At 44.2% G+C, this 17,932-nt stretch overlaps 1 protein-coding gene across 10 annotated transcripts in view; it reads left to right on the plus strand.

The window, feature by feature from the left end:
* Positions 1-692: 692 nt before the first annotated feature.
* The window catches only part of LOC105464812 (baculoviral IAP repeat containing 6), a 259,579-nt gene continuing 242,339 nt past the window's right edge, over positions 693-17,932 (plus strand). For 6 of the 10 annotated variants that reach the window (XM_071076475.1, XM_071076480.1, XM_071076478.1 and 3 more), the window contains exon 1: positions 722-1,157. In XM_071076475.1, the coding sequence (XP_070932576.1) occupies positions 833-1,157 (325 nt within the window). In that variant the 5' untranslated portion in view covers positions 722-832. Of the gene's footprint in view, positions 1,158-17,932 lie in introns of all 10 variants that reach the window. The other 4 variants (XM_071076479.1, XM_071076483.1, XM_071076482.1 and 1 more) reach the window with 3 other exon arrangements.

The raw sequence follows: 17,932 nt of genomic DNA on the forward strand, positions 1-17,932 counted from the left end.
AGGTCTGTAGTATATTTTCAACTGTGAATCTATTTCAAAATAAAAAGTTAAAAAAAAATTCTCCAAGGTGGGGATGATTAGCAAACTGACTAGTCCTTTCTAGCCCTCCAACACTCCCGCTCCACACGCGCACAGACCCACTCCCTCATTAATTCCCGTAACTCGGGATGTTTCGAATGTGGATAGAGAAACTAAGCTTCCAGCACCTCGTATCTGGTACGTTTGTTCAACAGAAAGCCTTAGGAATGGGGAGGGCAGGCATGGTAAAAGGTACAGGTCTGGGAAGATCGTTCGGTTCCTTCCAATCCAAACGAGAGGCTTCTCAGACTGTTTATTCTCACACCAGGGCCGTGGCCGAGACCCAGAGGTCCGCTTCCGGCTACAGCCGAACAGCTGTACCGCACGTACCGGGAACCGTCAGGGGGCAGCTGGAACTACTGCAAAAGGCCTCCGGGCGTACCAGACAGGTCGCAAGGGCGGGGGTCCCCACCTAGCGGAAATGCACGGAGGCCAACCCCTCCCCCTTCCCCCGCGAGGAGCGGGGCGGACTCGTCAGCCGCCACTCCCCAGGCTCGCAGGAAGAAACTGGGACGTTGCGGACGCGGAGCTGGCCAGAACCGCGGCGCGTGGCACGCGCGAGCCCTCCCGCGCATGCTCCACCCGCCGGCCTCCAGCCCGCGCCCGGGGCCCCGCCTCCCTCCCTGCTTTTCCCCTTCCCCCGACAGCCTCCCTCCGAGTTTGGCCCCTCCGGCCGGGCAATCGACGTTCCGCGTGCGTGCGGGCGCCTGACTTCACTTCCGGCTAACGCGCTCTGCTTGCCCCCTGGCCCCGGATGGTGACTGGCGGTGGTGCTGCACCTCCCGGTACTGTCACTGAGCCGCTTCCCAGTGTGATTGTGCTGAGCGCAGGCCGGAAGATGGCGGCTGCGGCTGCGGCGGCCTCAGGCCCCGGCTGCTCCTCGGCGGCGGGGTCGGGGGCGGCCGGGGTCTCGGAGTGGCTGGTACTGCGGGACGGCTGCATGCACTGCGACGCCGACGGGCTGCACAGCCTGTCCTACCACCCTGCGCTCAACGCCATCCTGGCCGTCACTAGCCGCGGGACCATCAAAGTCATCGACGGCACCTCGGGGGCCACACTGCAGGCCTCAGCGCTCAGTGGTGAGTATGCCGCACGCCGGGCGGGCGCGAAGCCGGGGAAAGAAGCCGCCCAGCCCCGGGGCTCGGCCTCGCGACTTGGGGAAGCGAGGTGGCGGGAGGGCAGGGCTGGGGGTTCGGGCCCGACCGTGAAGGGAGGCCCGGAAGCTGATGGAGGGGGACCTTAGGACTTGGCTTTTTCAGCGGCTGCAGCTGGGAGGAAAGACCGGCGAGTCGGGGAGTGGTGGAAGGGGAGTTGCCTTTCGGGCCTGGAGCGTCCGGTCTGGCTTGGTCCTCTGCGAGAGGTGAGGAGGCCTCGGAGCTTGGCACCAGAGGAAACCAGGCCCGGGTAGGCCCTGGAGAGGCTGTCGGTCCTGCGCCCGGTTAGATGAGAGCGGAAGGCTGGAAGGGTTGACCCCGGGCGGAGAGGCTGGTGGCCGGAGGCGAGGGGCGGGGAGCGTCCGAGCCGGCACCTAAGCCCTCACTTGTAGGAGAGGAGCCGGCAATCTACTGTTCTCAGGTCCCGCAGGTGCGGGGACAGACCGCGGGCTGTGCGCCCGGGGTGGGGGTAGGGGTGGGGGTGGGGTGGGCCGGGGTGGGGGTGGGGAGGGAAGTAGGCGGGCCAGCTGCCTGAACTGCTTGGTCGACGACTGTAGGACTCTGCGGACGCCAAAGACTACTAGACCTGGTCCCCTTGCTCGGGGCTTCCAACTTCTACGCCCCAGTGACGAGAAAGTCAGTATCTGTGGTGTATGAAATAGATTCTTTTGGGTTTGTAACTTCAGGCCATCTCTACTTGTTTTCCCACAGCGACCCGAAAATTGGGATTTGAAGGTGTGTCTGAGTCTCACCATTGGAAGAGAGCACTTCTGGGTGGCGTAAACCTTGGTCCAGGGACGGGACTTTTAGATGCGTGAGGTGTATGCTCAGTGGACGGACTGGAGTGGTTTTCGAATGGCTCTGGCTGAGTTACATTTGGCGGAGATGACATTTCATTTGTGGTTAAATGATGGGTGGCTTAATTTGGATGTTGTAGGTTAAGATTGAAAAGTTAGTATGTGAGTGAATTGTACTCCTGCATAGAGATATAATGTATACAACTGTCTGCATTTAGCCAAGTGGAAGTAGTTACGTGGTCAACCAATTCACTTGTATTTTAACGTAGACAACAAGGAAAAGTTTACTGTGTGGATAATAAGTCATTTGTAAGAGTAAATGGCAATTTAGGGATGCAAACGTGAAATTAGACATGTTAATTATTGTCGATGTGAGAGTTGTGAAAGAATTGGATTATGTATAGTTTTAGGATATAAACCTGGAATATAGCTAAGAGAAAGTTTTGGGAGGTAGGTTTGTAATTTTTTCTTTTCTTGGCTTAGTAAATGATAGGGGTGGCCCAGATGTAGCAGTGAACAGTTACTGCAACTTGGGCATAATGGCTTGTCGCTGTGTGTAAAAGGGAGATGCTCATTAGTAATTGGATATCTTTCCTTTTCAAAGTCATTTAAAATATTTCAAGTATGAAAAGGTATGAAGAGTAATTACAGTGAATACCATGCATCCCCAACTCAGCTTAAGAAATAAAACTTTACAAATAGGATTAAAATCTCAGCTGAATCTCTCCTGGACTGCATTTCTCCAACCCTCCCTCTTCATAAACGTTATCTGTAATTTGATTTTATCCTTTTCATACATGTCTACACTTTTTAGTATATGTTTCTATCTTGAAGATGTAGTATTTTTGTGATTTTTAACTTGGAATCAGTGGTATCATATGTACTAGGATTTCTAAAGAAAGTCATTAACAGAAGTATTCAAGTGTTTTGGATAGATAGAGGAATTTTGTGGGGTGCTTTTTATGTCTGGAGGCCATGTTTGAGAATAATAATGTGTGTCAGGGTTTGTTGATTGGGGAAATTGGACATATATTTATGTGCCTGTACATGGAAGGGAAGACAATATTCACTTTAGTGGTAGATTACTAAAGTGGAGGGTTTTAGGTGTATGACATGAAGGTATAGGTAGATAAGTAAAACATAGCATTGATTTGGGATAACAGGTTTTGTTGGGGCATTTGTTAATTAGAAGAGTTTGGGATTGGATAAAATTGCAGGTCCCCATGCATGAAGATTGAGTATATGAATTAAAATATGTAGAAGGGTTTATAGTGAATGGAATGAGGGATTACAGAAAAAATTTGAACGTTAACAATGGATGTATTCTGAAACATTTTCATATCTGAGAAATGAAATTTATTATTATTTGTAAAATATATTTATGTTTGTAGAGATGGGGTTTTGCTGTGTTGCCCAGGCTGGTCTTGAACTTCTGGCCTCAAATGATCCTCGCACCTCAGCCTCCCAAAGTGCTGGGGTTACAGGCATGAGCTGTCTCACGTGGCCTGAAGTTTATTATTATTAATAATTATCAGAGGTTGTATAGGGTCCTGTTTGCCCCAGTTCAGATGATTGAGGAGGGAATGCTGCATTTTATGCTTTACTTGGAATCTGCAGGTATTTAGGAAGTTTGCTTTTAATGATTAATAGAGGGTGACAGCCTTATAAATAGAGAGAAGATGCCAGTAGTGATCATGGTCCTAACATAATCCCTCTTTCCCGTTTATGGGCAATGGGCCACTTTCTTTTCTACCGCAGAGGAAAGGCATCTGTGTCTGAGGGGATAAAGCTTGGGGATAATCATATAGAGTTTTACTAGGTAATAGAGTAATATGTCTTATGGATGCCTGGGGTTCAGTTTGTAGGGTTATGGGTTGCCTGTAGATTTGAAGTTGAAGGATGGAAACAGGACTTGTATGTATATGTATTGGGTGGCAAAGACAGTGAATTTTTAACTATGACTACTAGTATATGTCTTTATATTATCTGTATCTGATATAAAATGTTTATAAATAAACTTGAACTGGATTAAGAGCTATCAGTATGTACACAGGTTGGGTAACTATTTGCTCCCTGTCAGTATTTAAGAGTGAAGATTTTTGAGGTTCTGAGCTTCACGATCTGGCCTTTACTAATCTCTCTAGTCTTGTCTCCTTATTTATAAGTTTTGTGAAATAGTCCATTTAATTGTCTTTCCTAACTACAGTAGTTTTGTTCTTTCTTGGAATGCACCAATTCACTCCAGTCATTTAGCTGAGTCTTAGTCATTTTCAAGATCTAGAGCATATCTTAACTTCCTGATCCCTTTAGCCAGAAATGACTGAAGCCCTAAGCACATATTGTCCTATTAGTGTCCATTTTAGTAATCTGGCAGCTTACTCTTCTGTGGTATTTTTTCAGCCATCTTGAACTATTTAAATTTAAATTCCATTTTATTTAGCTTTTTGTAAATATATAAGGTCTGTCGCATATTTCAAGGTCCTTGTGGGGAGGTACTTTGTTTGTTTATATATCCCCTCCCCAGGACCCAGGATCCCTAGTATACTCTGTGTGTGTGTGTGTGTGTGTGTGTGTGTGTGTGTGTGTGTATTTATCTCACTCTGTGGCCCAGGCTGGAGTGCAGCGTGTGATCTTGGCTCACTGTAACCTCTGCCTCCTGGGCTCAGGCAATCCTCCTGCCTCACCCGCGCCAATAGCTGGGATTACAGGTGCACACCACCACACCTGGCTAATTTTTTTTTTTTTTAATTTTTTTTTTTTTTTTTTAAGTAGAGACAGGGTTTCACCATCTTGGCCAGGCTGGTCTCGAACTCCTGACCTCAAGTGATCTGCCCACCTTGACCTCCCAAAGTGTTGCGATTACAGGCGTGAGCTACCGCGCCCAGCCCGAATATACAGTATAAACTTGAGTATTTTTGATTTGATGCATATATAACAATGAGTATATTAGTACTTCCTTATATACGAATTGCTAAATAAACACATTTCTTGACTTTTTTTTGTTTAAATTACTTTTCTTTTTTAGAGCAGTTTTAGGTTCACAACAAAATTAAGTAGAAAGTACAGACAGTTCCCATATACCCTCTATCTCCATGCTCACACAGCCTCCCACCCGTTAGTATTTTGCACCAGAGTGGTATGTTAACATTCGTGAACTTAGCACTAACAATCATCATCTCCCAAAGTCCATAGTTTACATTAGGGCCTACTCTTGGTGTTGTACAGTCTGTGGGTTTGGACAGTGTATAGTGACATGTATCCACCATTGTACTATCATAAAGAATAGTTTCACTGCCCTAAAAATCCCCTGCTGTGCCTATTCATCCTTCCCTTCCTTTTTCCCCCAACTGCTCCCTCCCTTCTCCCTGTTGGCAACCACTGATCTTTTTACTGTCTTCATAGTTTTGCCTTATTCGGAATGTCATAGTTGTATTTATACTGTTTGTAGACTTTTCTTTTTTTTTTTTTTTTTTGAGACGGAGTCTGGCTCTGTCACCCAGGCTGGAGTGCAGTGGCCCGATCCCGGCTCACTGCAAGCTCCGCCTCCCGGGTTTACGCCATTCTCCTGCCTCAGCCTCCCGAGTAGCTGGGACTACAGGCGCCCGCCACCTCGCCCGGCTAGTTTTTTGTATTTTTTAGTAGAGACGGGGTTTCACCGTGTTAGCCAGGATGGTCTCGATCTCCTGACCTTGTGATCCACCCGTCTCGGCCTCCCAAAGTGCTGGGATTACAGGCTTGAGCCACCGCGCCCGGCCCGTTTGTAGACTTTTCAAATTGCCTTCTTTATTTATATGCATTTACAGTTCTTCCATGTCTTTTCATGGCTTCGTAGCTCATTCCTTTTTAGTGCTAAATAATATTCCATTGTCTGGATGTAGCACAGTTTATCCATTCACACACCGAAGGACATCCTGCTAGCTCCATGTTTTGGCAACTATGAATAAACCTGCTGTAAAAATTTGTGTGCAGGCTTTTGTGTAGACATAAGTTTTCAGATCATTTGGGTAAATACTAAGGAGCTCAATTGCTGGGTCGCATGTGAGAGTATGTTTACTTTTGTAAGAAATCGACAGACTCTTAGTGACTGTGTACCATTTTGTATTCCCATCAGCAATGAATGTTTCACTTCCTCACCAGCATTTGGGGGTTTTATATTTTGGCCATTATAGTAGTTGTGTAGTGGTGTCTCCTTTTTAAAAATTGTAATTTCCTAATGACATGATGTCAAGCATCTTTTCGTATGCTCATTTGTCTCTTTTTGTATATTTGCTGACTTTTTTTTTTTTTGAGACGGAGTCTCGCTCTGTCGCCCAGGCTGGAGTAGGGTGGCGTACTCCACCTGGAGTATCTCCGCTCACTGCAAGCTCCGCCTCCTGGGTTCACACCATTCTCTAGCCTCAGCCGCCCCCCCCCCCCCCCCCCCACTAGCTGGGACTACAGGCGCCTGCACCACACCTGGCTAATTTTTTTTTGTATTTTTAGTAGAGACGGGTTTTACCATATTAGCCAGGATGGTCTCGATCTCTTGACCTTGTGATCCGCCTGCTTCAACCTCCCAAAGTGCTGGGATTACAGGTGTGAGTCACCACGTCTGGCCTGACTTTGGATTTTAAAAATAAAAAAGCTACACACCACTTGACCATACTGTTTGTATTACTAGATATGTCTTTTACCCTAGCTATTGTTTGTTCATGAAATTTAGCATAATAGTTATAAAGGAGCTTGGTTCTGGACACAGATAGCTTGGGTTAAGATCCCAGTGTTTTAAAACATAAAAAAAAAAAAAAATTCATCCCATTACACAGAATTATTTTAATTTTTACACCTGTATAACCTTGACTAAATTATTTAGTATTTCTGTTCCAGTTTCCTTATTTGCAAAATGGGGAAGATAATTGTACTCATTGTGAGGATTGTTAATGCATATAAAATGTTTGCAGCAGTGTACTTACCAGACAAGTGCCCGAAAAATGTTTGTCTTATCTACTTTAATTCCTGTAAATAATCTTGCTTTTGGCCTGGTGCTCTGGCTCATGCCTGGGGTCCCAGCACCTTGGGAGGCTGAGGCAGGAGGATCGCTTGAGCCCAGTAGTTGAGAGACCTTGTCTCTAGAAAAAAATAAAAAAATTAGCTGGGTATGGGGGTGCACACCTGTAGTCCCAGATACTTGGGAGGCTGAGGTAGGAGGATTGCTTGAACCTGGGAGGTTGAGGCTGCAGTGAGCTGTGATTGTGCCACTGCATTCCAGCCTGGGCAACAGAGCAAGACTCTGTCTCAAACAAACAGAAAACAACAAAACCTTGCTTTTTTTTTTTTTTTCTTTTTTACTTAAAGCTTTTCTATATTCAGTTTTTGAACTTAAACTGAACTTTGAACTTCCTAAGTTTTTTTTCTGATTTACCACTTTCCACCATCCTGCAGAACCCATCTAGATTTTGCTTTTATGTAAGAGTAAGATATTGTTAAGGTGTTCTCTTACTTAATTACTGGGGGTGATAGTTTCTCTTACTTCCTGAAATAATGCCCCTCCCCAGTGTAGTACATTTTATACTGTTTGTCTTTTTTATGAGCTTTTTTGAGATTATGTGGAGAGAGCATGCGCTTTATGTTAGGTAGTCCTGAATTTTGAATTTTAGTTCATTTATGAACTCACTACTTAAACCTCCTGAACCTCAGCTTCCTCATCTGTAAATTAAGATTAATGATTAATAGGATGGTGGGGAAGATTAAGTGGTCAAACATGTTAAAAGTGCCTAACAGTGCATGACAAATGTAAAATAGGGGGTGCTCAGCGAATGCTAATTCCCTTGAGTCTCTTGGCTGCTTGGTCAGTATTGCCACACTCCTCGTGATTACTTTAAAAAAAATTCACTAGGCCGGGCGCGGTGGCTCAAGCCTGTAATCCCAGCACTTTGGGAGGCCGAGGCGGGTGGATCACGAGGTCAGGAGATCGAGACCATCCTGGCTAACATGGTGAAACCCCGTCTCTACTAAAAATACAAAAAACTAGCCGGGCGTGGTGGCGGGCGCCTGTAGTCCCAGCTTTTCGGAGGCTGAGGCAGGAGAATGGCGTGAACCTGGGAGGCGGAGCTTGCAGTGAGCCGAGATCGCGCCACTGCACTCCAGCCTGGGTGACACAGCGTGAGACTCCGTCTCAAAAAAAAAATAATAATAATAAAAAAATTCACTAAATGTTTACACATAGAGGATAGGCAGATAACATTCAAATGTAGATGGAAATATGAATATTTGTAACAAATATACAGTAATCTATATTTGGATAAATATCTTTTAGTGTATTGGCATGGCTAAATGTCAGAATGAAGTTAAGATGTGTTTCTAGTTCTGTGTGCACATAGATTTGTTTATGTAGTATATGTACATAAGCAAATGAAGGTATATGTGTGTGGGTATTAATCAATGGGTATTGATGGCAGTATATGTGTAGGAGAAAGTCATGTCTCTTCAGTTTCCGAAGTGAATTCCAGATTTGTGTTGCAGTGAAAAAGAAAAAAACCTGCTCAGTGTTTTTATTTTATTTTAATTTATTTATTGAGATGGAGTCTTGCTCTGTTGCCCAGGCTGGTTGGAGTGCAGTGGCGCAGTCTCGGCTCAGTCCAACCTCCGCCTCCCAGGTCCAAGCGATTCTCCTGCCTCAGCCTCCCGAGTAGCTGGGATTACAAGTGTGCGCCACCATGCCCGGCTAATTTTTTTTGTATTTTTAGTAGAGATGGGGTTTCACCATGTTGGTCAGGCTGGTCTCGAACTCCTGACTTTGTGACCTGCCTGCCCTGGCCTCCCAAAGTGCTGGCATTGCAGGCGTGAGCCACCGCGGCCAGCCCTGCTCAGTGTTCTTAGACAAACACTCCAATTTTACATTTCTTTGTATCTTTTTTCTTTACCTGTATAGATACTGACTTTTTTTTCCCCCCCCCACTAGGTTGTTAGAGTCAGTCCCTCAGTAATATAGATAATGACTTTGATTTGAGAAATTTGTATAGTGGTCATAAATAAGAGGAAGATCTTTGTACTTTACTGTAGCTTCAGTGAGGTTTAGATTGGGTGTTTGTTTTTTTTTTTTTTTTCTTTCCTGATGTAAGAGCTTCTTGATTAAACTTCAGGCCCAGAGCTGCCTGCTCTGAGAAGTCATGGTGCCTGCGTAGTAATCAAGAAATAAATTTTTTTGGCTAAAATGTGCAATCTCCCAGTGATAGAAACTGTAAATGATTCAAACCAGTTCTAATTCCTGGCTAACTTTAGTACATGCAGCATTCCTATTCTCAACTATTCTTTGAGAGATAAACATGATATAGATTGGGATCTCAGTAGCCCTAGAAGATAATTGTCTTATGAAAGCATCTGAGTTCTTTATAAAAACTTAATTTAGCATAATCTCTTTTTGGGCTATGAATATGTACTTTGGCTCTGTTTCTGTTGACTGACTTTAGTGATATTAAGAATAGAATAGAATATTGGCTCTGGAGCCAGACCATTTAAGTTCCAGGTGTGACCTTATGCAAACTGCTTAACCTCTCTCTGTGCTTCATAATTAGTGCTTAACTCACTGGGTTATTGTAAAGATTAAATAAACTGATACATACAGAATATTGCTTGACTCACCATAAGCAGTCAATAAATGTTACTTTTTTTTTTTGAGACTAAGTCTTGCCCTGTCGCCCAAGCTGGAGTGCAATGGCGTGATCTCAGCTCACTGCAACCTCTGCCTCCCAGGTTCAAGCAATTCTCCTGTCTCAGCCTCCCGAGTAGTTGGGATTACAGGTGCGCGCCTCCATGCCCAGCTAATTTTTTGTATTTTTAATAGAGACAGGGTTTCACCATGTTGGCCAGGCTGGTCTTGAACTCCTGACCTTGTGATCTACCTGCCTCAGCCTCCCAAAGTGCTGGGATTACAGGCGTGAGCCACTGCGCCTGGCCCTACTTTTTGTTTTGGTGTCTTAAATTATATAGTTCAGTTCAACAAGTGTTTGTCTGCCTTATGTAGATAACAAGGTGAATTTGAACCACCTTGGCCATGGTTCCCATATTTTAAAGTACAAGAACTCCTAGTTTAAGGTAAAAAATTAGGGCCCTCTTATGATTGGAGCTTGGTTGCAGTATTAGTTAATTGAGAAAATATTGTAAAAAGCAACTGCTTTTAAGCAGTTTTATTTTGTTTTTTATTTTTTATTTTAATTTAATTTAATTTTTTTTGGGGGGATGGAGTCTTGCTCTGTTGCCCAGGCTGGAGTACAGTGATGTGATCTTGGCTCACTGCAACCTCTGCCTCCTGGGTGCAAGCGATTCTCTTGCCTCAGCCTCCCAAGTAGCTGGGATTACAGGCGCATGCCACCATGCTGGGGTAATTTTTGTATTTTTACTAGAGACAGGGTCAGGCTGGTCTTGGACTCCTGACCACAGGTGATCCGCCTGCCTCGGTCTCCCAAAATGCTGGGATTACAGGCGTGAGCCACCATGCCCGGCCAGCAATTTTAATTATTAGACCTCTTTTACCTGTATATTTGAGAAAGAATACAACATGAATGTTTTGGGCTTTCTTTCCATGCTGGCTTACTTTAAGATTTGTGGGGAGGAGAGGAAACAAGTTAGTTAATGCTTTTCCATTTGCCCTCCAACTTCAAAAATTTTGTTGCTATTTTCTCTTCACTTGTTCTTTTTGTCTTTTTGGGTTTGTTTAATACCTTCTTTATTCCTTTAGTGTCTTTTCGGTGGGATCTTGGGAGGGAGCAGAGGTAAATATGGATGTATTATATTATTTTTATTTTTATTTTATTTTATTTTTTTGTTTCGAGATGGAGTCTTGCTCTGTTGCCCAGGCTGGAGTGCAGTGGCTCACTGCAAGCTCCGCCTCCCGGGTTCACGCCATTCTCCTGCCTCAGGCTCCCGAGTAGCTGGGACTACAGGTGCCCGCCACCACGCCTGGCTAATGTTTTTGTATTTTTAGTAGAGACAGGGTTTCACCGTATTAGCCAGGATGGTCTGGATCTCCTGACCTAGTGATCCATCTCCCTTGGCCTCCCAAAGTGCTGGGATTACAGATGTGAGCCACTGCGCCTGGCGTATTATTTTTAAACTGGAAATCTGTAGTTGTAACTATGCTTAAATTGTTAAACATTTAGTACTCTGTCCTTAGGAATATTGGCTATAACTATATATAGAACTTAAAAAACAATATATTTCTGTAATGTAGTATATGAGAACAGCGGGGACGCAAGCAGGAGGTACCTCTCTGATATGTGTGTTGTACGCTGATGGCTTCATGAAAAGGGTGCCTTTGGCAAGATACTTCTCTGAGATACCAACTTTAAAATGGGCAAATGGCCTGTAATCCCAGCACTTTGGGAGGCTTAGGTGGGAGGATTGTCTGAGGCCAGGAGTTCGAGACCAGCCTGGGCAACATAGTGAGACCCCATCTCTACAAAAAAATAAGAAATTAGCTGGGTGTGGTGGTGCATGCCTGTAGGCCCAACGACTTGGGAGGCTGAAGCAGGAGTATCACGTGAGTCCAGCACTTCAGGCAGCAGTGAGCTGTGATTGTTCCACTGCACTCTAGCCTGGGGGAGAAAGGCGCTTTTAATACCCAAGCTGTTTCATCATCTGATAAGATACAGAAATTTTTGCAAATTGTAGAACTGCAGCACTTCAAATGTAAGGGATACAAAAAAAGTTAAGATTAACTTGGGTGTAGAAGAGAAGATAATATAGAGATACAAATTGCAAAAAGAAGGAAGTACAGAGAGGAGATAATAGAGATACAAATAAAAATAATATGGTAATTGGTTTTTTTAAAATTTTTTATTATTATTATGCTTTAAGTTCTAGGGTACATGTGCATAACGTGCAGGTTTGTTACATATGTATACTTGTGCCATGTTGCTGTGCTGCACCCGGTAATTGCTTTTTAAAACAGTCTGCTGTGGCTCAAGCCTGTAATCCCAGCACTTTGGGAGGCTGAGGCGGGTGGATCACGAGGTCAGGAGATCGAGACTATCCTGGCTAACATGGTGAAACCCCGTCTCTACTAAAAATACAAAAAACTAGCCGGGCGTGGTGGCTGGCGCCTGTAGTCTCAGCTACTTGGGAGGCTGAGGCGGGAGAATGGCGTGAACCCGGGAGGCGGAGCTTGCAGTGAGCCGAGATCACGCCACTGCACTCCAGCCTGGGAGACACAGCGAGACTCCGTCTCAAAAAAAAAAACAAAAAACAAAAAACAGTCTGTGGCCTGGCATGGTGGCTCATGCCTGTAATCCCAGCACTTTGGGAGGCCAAGCCAGGTGGGTCACCTGAGGTAAGGAGTTGGAGACCAGCCTGACCAACATGATGAAACCCCGTCTCTACTAAAAATACAAAATTGGCTGGGTGTGATGGTACATGCCGGTAATCCCACCTATTTGGGAGGCTGAGGCAGGAGAATCACTTGAACCCGGGAGGCAGAGGTTGCCGTGAGCCGAGATCTCACCACTGCACTCCAGCCTGGACAACAACAGTGAAACTCCATCTCAAAAAAAAAAAAAACCAAAAAAAACCCCAAAACAACAAAACAGTCTGTGGCTGGGACAGTGCTGTTAAAAAAAAGTAATTATTAGGCTGGGCATGATGGCTCTCGCCTGTAATCCCAGCACTTGGGGGGCCAGGACAGGCAGATCAGTTGAGGTCAGGAATTTGAGACCAGCCTGGTCAACATGATGAAACTCCGTCTCTACTAAAAATACAAAAATTAGCCGGGTGTGGTGGTGTACACTTGTAATTCCAGCTACTCGGGAGGCTGAGGCAGGAGAATCGCTGGAACCTGGGAGGTGGAGGTTGCAGTCAGTTGAGATCACAGCACTGCACTCCAGTCTGGGTGAGAAGAGTGAGACTCTGTCTTCCCGCTGCCCTCCCTTCCCCCTAAAAAGTAATTATCATCAAGTTTGAGTATGTTAAATCAGGATGTATCTTAGAGGAGGTAAATACTATGCTTACTCTTTAGAGGAAATGAATTTTTGAGTGGGAAAGATGGGAATGTCTTCTTCAAGACTTTGCGGGCACCAGGAATTTAAATCTTCATAATTTGTTTATGTGCTTTTACTTTGATTTATGAAGTAGGAGAGACAGGAAGACTGAGAGATGGCACAGGGCAGTGGTTCTCAACCTTTGTTGTTCGTTTAGGATCATCAGGGGAGCTTTTAAGAAAATACCTTGCTTGGGCCCCAGTATTCTGACTTAAGTGGCCTGGAGTACAGCCCAGGCATACTGTTGTTTTTTTTTTTTTTTTTTTCCTTCTTCTTCGAACTATGCCAGCTGGTTCTAATGTGCAGTTAGGTTTAGAAGTTCAAACTCCCTGGCCAGGCATGATGGCTCATGCCTATAATCCCAGCACTTTGGGAGGCCGAGGTAGATGGATCTCAAGGTCGGGAGTTCAAGACCAGCCTAGCCAGCATGGTGAACCCCCTCCCCGTCTTTACTAAAAATACAAAAAATTAGCCGGGTGTGGTGGTGTGCCCCTATAATCCCAGCTACTCAGGAGGCTGAGGCAGAAGAATCGCTGGAACCCAGGCGGCAGAGGTTGCAGTGAGCGGAGATCACACCATTGCACTCCAGCCTGGGTGACATAGCGAGACACTGTCCCCCACACTAAAAAATAAAAATAAAAATAAATAAAAATAAATAAAAAAACAGGAGTTCAAACTCCATAGACTTTAGAGAGGTTTATTTGGTGTGTTTGGGATAAATGAGAGCTTCCTCTCCCCCCCGCCTTTTGAAATGGAGTCTCACTCTGTCTCCCAGGCTGGAGTGCAGTGGTGTGATCTCGGCTCACTTCAACCTCTGCCTCCTGGGTTCAAGTGATTCTCCCTCATCAGCCTCCCTAGCATCTGGGATTACAGGTGTGTACCACCATGCCTAGCTAATTTTAGTACTTTTAATAGAGACAAGGTTTCACCATGTTGGCCAGGCTGGTCTGGAACACCTGACCTCAAGTGACCTGCCCTCCTTGGCCCCCCAAAATACTGGGATTACAGGCATGAGCCACCATGTCGTTATGGCATTAATTACCTGTTGACATACTATAGTAAGTAATGCCATAAGGTAAATTAGAGCTGATATAAGGATGGTGATATATTAAATTTGTGCTTTTAGGTGGTCTTGGGAAGGCCTCTTTGAGGTGGTGTCTGAGTAAAGATCTGCATGATGCAAGAGAGCATCAGTGCGGATATCCAGGGGACATTTCTGTTTGTCTGTTATATAATAGACAAAAACAGCTAGATAGATTTTCATATTTGGATGGAATTCGAGTTGGGCTGACTTAAAATGTAGGCTCTGTGAGGAGTGATGACGATGTCTGTGACTACCATTCAGGAGATATCTGGCATCTATATTAAAACAGAAAACAGTAATTTCAAATATGAGCTCTAAATAGAAATTCACAAGGGCACATGTTCCAAACTGTAGGATTATTATATTGATTAGTAGCTGAGTTGCTTCTCACATTGGCACCTTTGTGCAGCAGTAGCAATTGATTTTTGTTTTTTTTGTTTTTTTTTGAGATGGAGTCTGGCTCTGTCACTTAGGCTGGAGTGCAGTAGTGTGATCTCGGCTCGCTACAGCCTCCATCTCCCGGGTTCAAGCAATTCTTCTGCTTCAGCCTCCCGAGTAGCTGGGACTACGGGCAGCTGCTACCATGCTCGGCTAATTTTTGTGTTTTTAGTAGAGACAGGGTTTCACCTTACTGGCCAGGCTGGTCTCGAACTCCTGACCTCAAGTGATCCGCCCACCGCAGCTTCTCAAAGTGCTGGGATTACAGGCATGAGCCACCTCATTGGGCGCCATTGATTTACAGATGGTTAAGGGTTCTCTTGTGCAACATCAGTTGGAAAGTTAGTCTTCAAATTTTACTTAACTATAGCCAGTTTAGCCAGATTGCACACCTGTAGTCCTAGCTACTTGGGAGACTGAGAAAATTGCTTGAGACCAGGAGTTCGAGATTAGCCTGGGCAACATAGTGAGACCCTCTATCTTTAAAAAAAAATATAGATAGATAGATAGGTAGATAGATAGATAGATAGATGATTGATAGATAGATGTAGAGAGAGTGTGTGCGCGCATGCTCCAGGTCAGCATCCTAAAGGAATAATATAACTTATGTGTCCCAAGACGTTGAGAGATTTAACTATGATAAATCGAACAATGTATATGAAAAAACCCCACAGCAAGTATCTAACAGGGAGTAGTAGGTCTTTAGAGATTGAGCCTTATCCATGATAAATTTTTTGTGGTGATTATGTTTTTTTTTTTTTTTTTTTTTTTTTTTTTGAGACGGAGTCTTGCTCTGTCACCCAGGCTGGAGTGCAGTGGCCGGATCTCAGCTCACTGCAAGCTCCGCCTCCCGGGTTTATGCCATTCTCCTGCCTCAGCCTCCCGAGTAGCTGGGACTACAGGCGCCCGCCACCTCGCCCGGCTATTTTTTTGTATTTTTTAGTAGAGACGGGGTTTCACCGTGTTAGCCGGGATCGTCTCTCGATCTCCTGACCTCGTGATCCGCGCATCTCGGCCTCCCAAAGTGCTGGGATTACAGGCTTGAGCCACCGCGCCCGGCCGGATTATGTTTTCAAAACAAATGATATCAGATTATAGCAAAATAAGAGTGGTCTGATGACACTTTTGGTTAATGTGAATGAAGAGAATCATAACTTGGAACTCTTAATTCCAGTAATTTTTTATCTTTTGGTGAACCTCTTCTGTGCTTAAGTAGATGTTGGTTCTCTTGCCTGAAACAACACTGTCCTTGCATTGTGTTTTATCATTTGTTACGCTTTCTTCATGGTGCAGCCACTGACCTTTCCCAAACTTGTTTTGCAGTGAGTTCTGCTTTACAGGAATACTCATTTTGGCTTTTAATACTATAGTGTTACTAACATTTTTTCTCTTATTAAATGATTTCATTTTTGGTTAATTATCTATCAAAAGCTTTGTGAGAACCTTACATTAATTTTATATCTTCTTTTTAAAAAAATTTAAAAATTCTTGTGGGTACATAGTAGGTATATATATTTTTGGGTTACAGGAGATGTTCTGATACAGGCTTGTATCTTTATTGACTTTGAATGATCTTTGCATATAGTACATTTTAATAGACTATTTTAAGTATTGAAGTCTGATGAGATCTCAGTGGAAATGGAGTTTTACAGTGTATTGTCAGTTTGAAAAAATAATGTATTTCTTGTGACATTTTTGCAAGATTTTTAGGGTTGTACACTATTTCTTAAAGTATTAGGATTGGTAATTGAAAAAATTTCTTTCCTTCGAAATTTTCAATTTTACCATCCTGGGCAACATGGCAAAACCCTGTCTCTACAAAAAATACAGAAATTAGCCGGGCGTGGTGTCACACACCTGTAGTCCCAGCTACTTGGGAGGCTGAGGTGGGAGGATTGCTTGAGCCTGGGAGGCAGAAGTTGCAGTGAGCCGAGATTGCACCATTGTACTCCAGCCCGGGCGACAGAGTGAGACCCTGTCTCAAAAAAAAAAAAAAGGAATTTTCAATTTTAAAAGTGATATACCTTATAGGATGTTAGATAGACTAAGGGAAAAACAAGCACGTGTAATTTCATTACCTAGAGATGGGCATTGTTAACATTTTGGTATTTCTTTTTACTTTCTTCTCTTTTGTTGTTTTTTTTGGGGTGGACAGAGTCTCTCTCTGTTACCCAGGCTAGAGTGCAGTGGTGCAGTCTCGGCTCACTGCAACCTCTGCCTTCTGGGTTCAAGCGATTCTCCTGCCTCAGCCTCCCAAGCAACTGGGACTACAGGTTCATGCTGCCATGCCCGGCTAATTTTTTGTATTTTGGTAGAGACAAAATACAGGGGTTTCACCGTGTTGCCCAGGCTGGTCTCAAACTCCTGAGTTCAGTCAATCCGCCTGACTCGGCCTCACAAAGTGCTGGGATTACAGGCATGAGCAACCGTGCCTGGCCTCTTCTATTGTTTAATATATTTTTATAGAATTTAGATCATAGTGATGTGTTATGAACTACCCCCACCTTGGTTAATAGCATAGTTAATAGGCTGTTGCCCCATGTGTTTATTGTGTGGTTTTTTTTTTTTTTTTTTTTTTTGGGAGACAGAGTCTCACTCTTTCGCCCAGGCTGGAGTTCAGTGGCACGATATCGGCTCACTGCAACCTCCACCTCCTGGGTTCCAGTGATTCTCCTGCCTCAGCCTCCCGAGTAGCTGGGATTACAGGTGTCCGCCACCACGCCCAGCTAATTTTTGTTTAGTAGAGACAGGGTTTCACCAGGTTGGCCAGGCTGGTCTCAAACTCCTGACCTCAAGTGATTCGCCCGTCTCGGCCTCCTAAAGTGCTGGGATTACAGGTGTGAAGCCATTGCGCCCGGGCGTGTTTATTCTTTTACAATATCATTAAAAAATTTTTATTTTTTATAGACTATAAAGTAAGATTGCCTATTTTTTTGTGTACTAGTAATACAGTTACACACACTGCATAGATTGATGTAAACCACCATGACAGTCAGGATACAGACCAGTTTCAACACCTGAAAAAATTCCCTGTGGTATCCCTTTGTAGTTGCATCTTCCCTGTACCACTAATCTTTTGGGACCACTGACCTGTTCTCCATACTGTGGAGTTTTGTGTTTTCTACGTTGTTATTGAAATGTAATCATTCATTATATAACCTGTTGATACTAGCTACTTGCACTTAGCGTGATGCCCTTGAGGTTCTCTCAAGTTTTTGCATGTATTAGTAGGTCATTCCTTTTTTATTACTGAATAGTATTCCATTGTATTGATGTATAATTATTTGTTCTGCCAGTCACTCTTCGAAGTATGTTTGGGGCTGGGTGTGGTGGCTTATTACTTCTGTAATCCCAGCACTTAAGGAGGCCAGG

Source organism: Macaca nemestrina, chromosome 13 (genome assembly GCF_043159975.1).
Source record: "Macaca nemestrina isolate mMacNem1 chromosome 13, mMacNem.hap1, whole genome shotgun sequence".
Taxonomy (NCBI): Eukaryota; Metazoa; Chordata; class Mammalia; order Primates; family Cercopithecidae; genus Macaca; species Macaca nemestrina.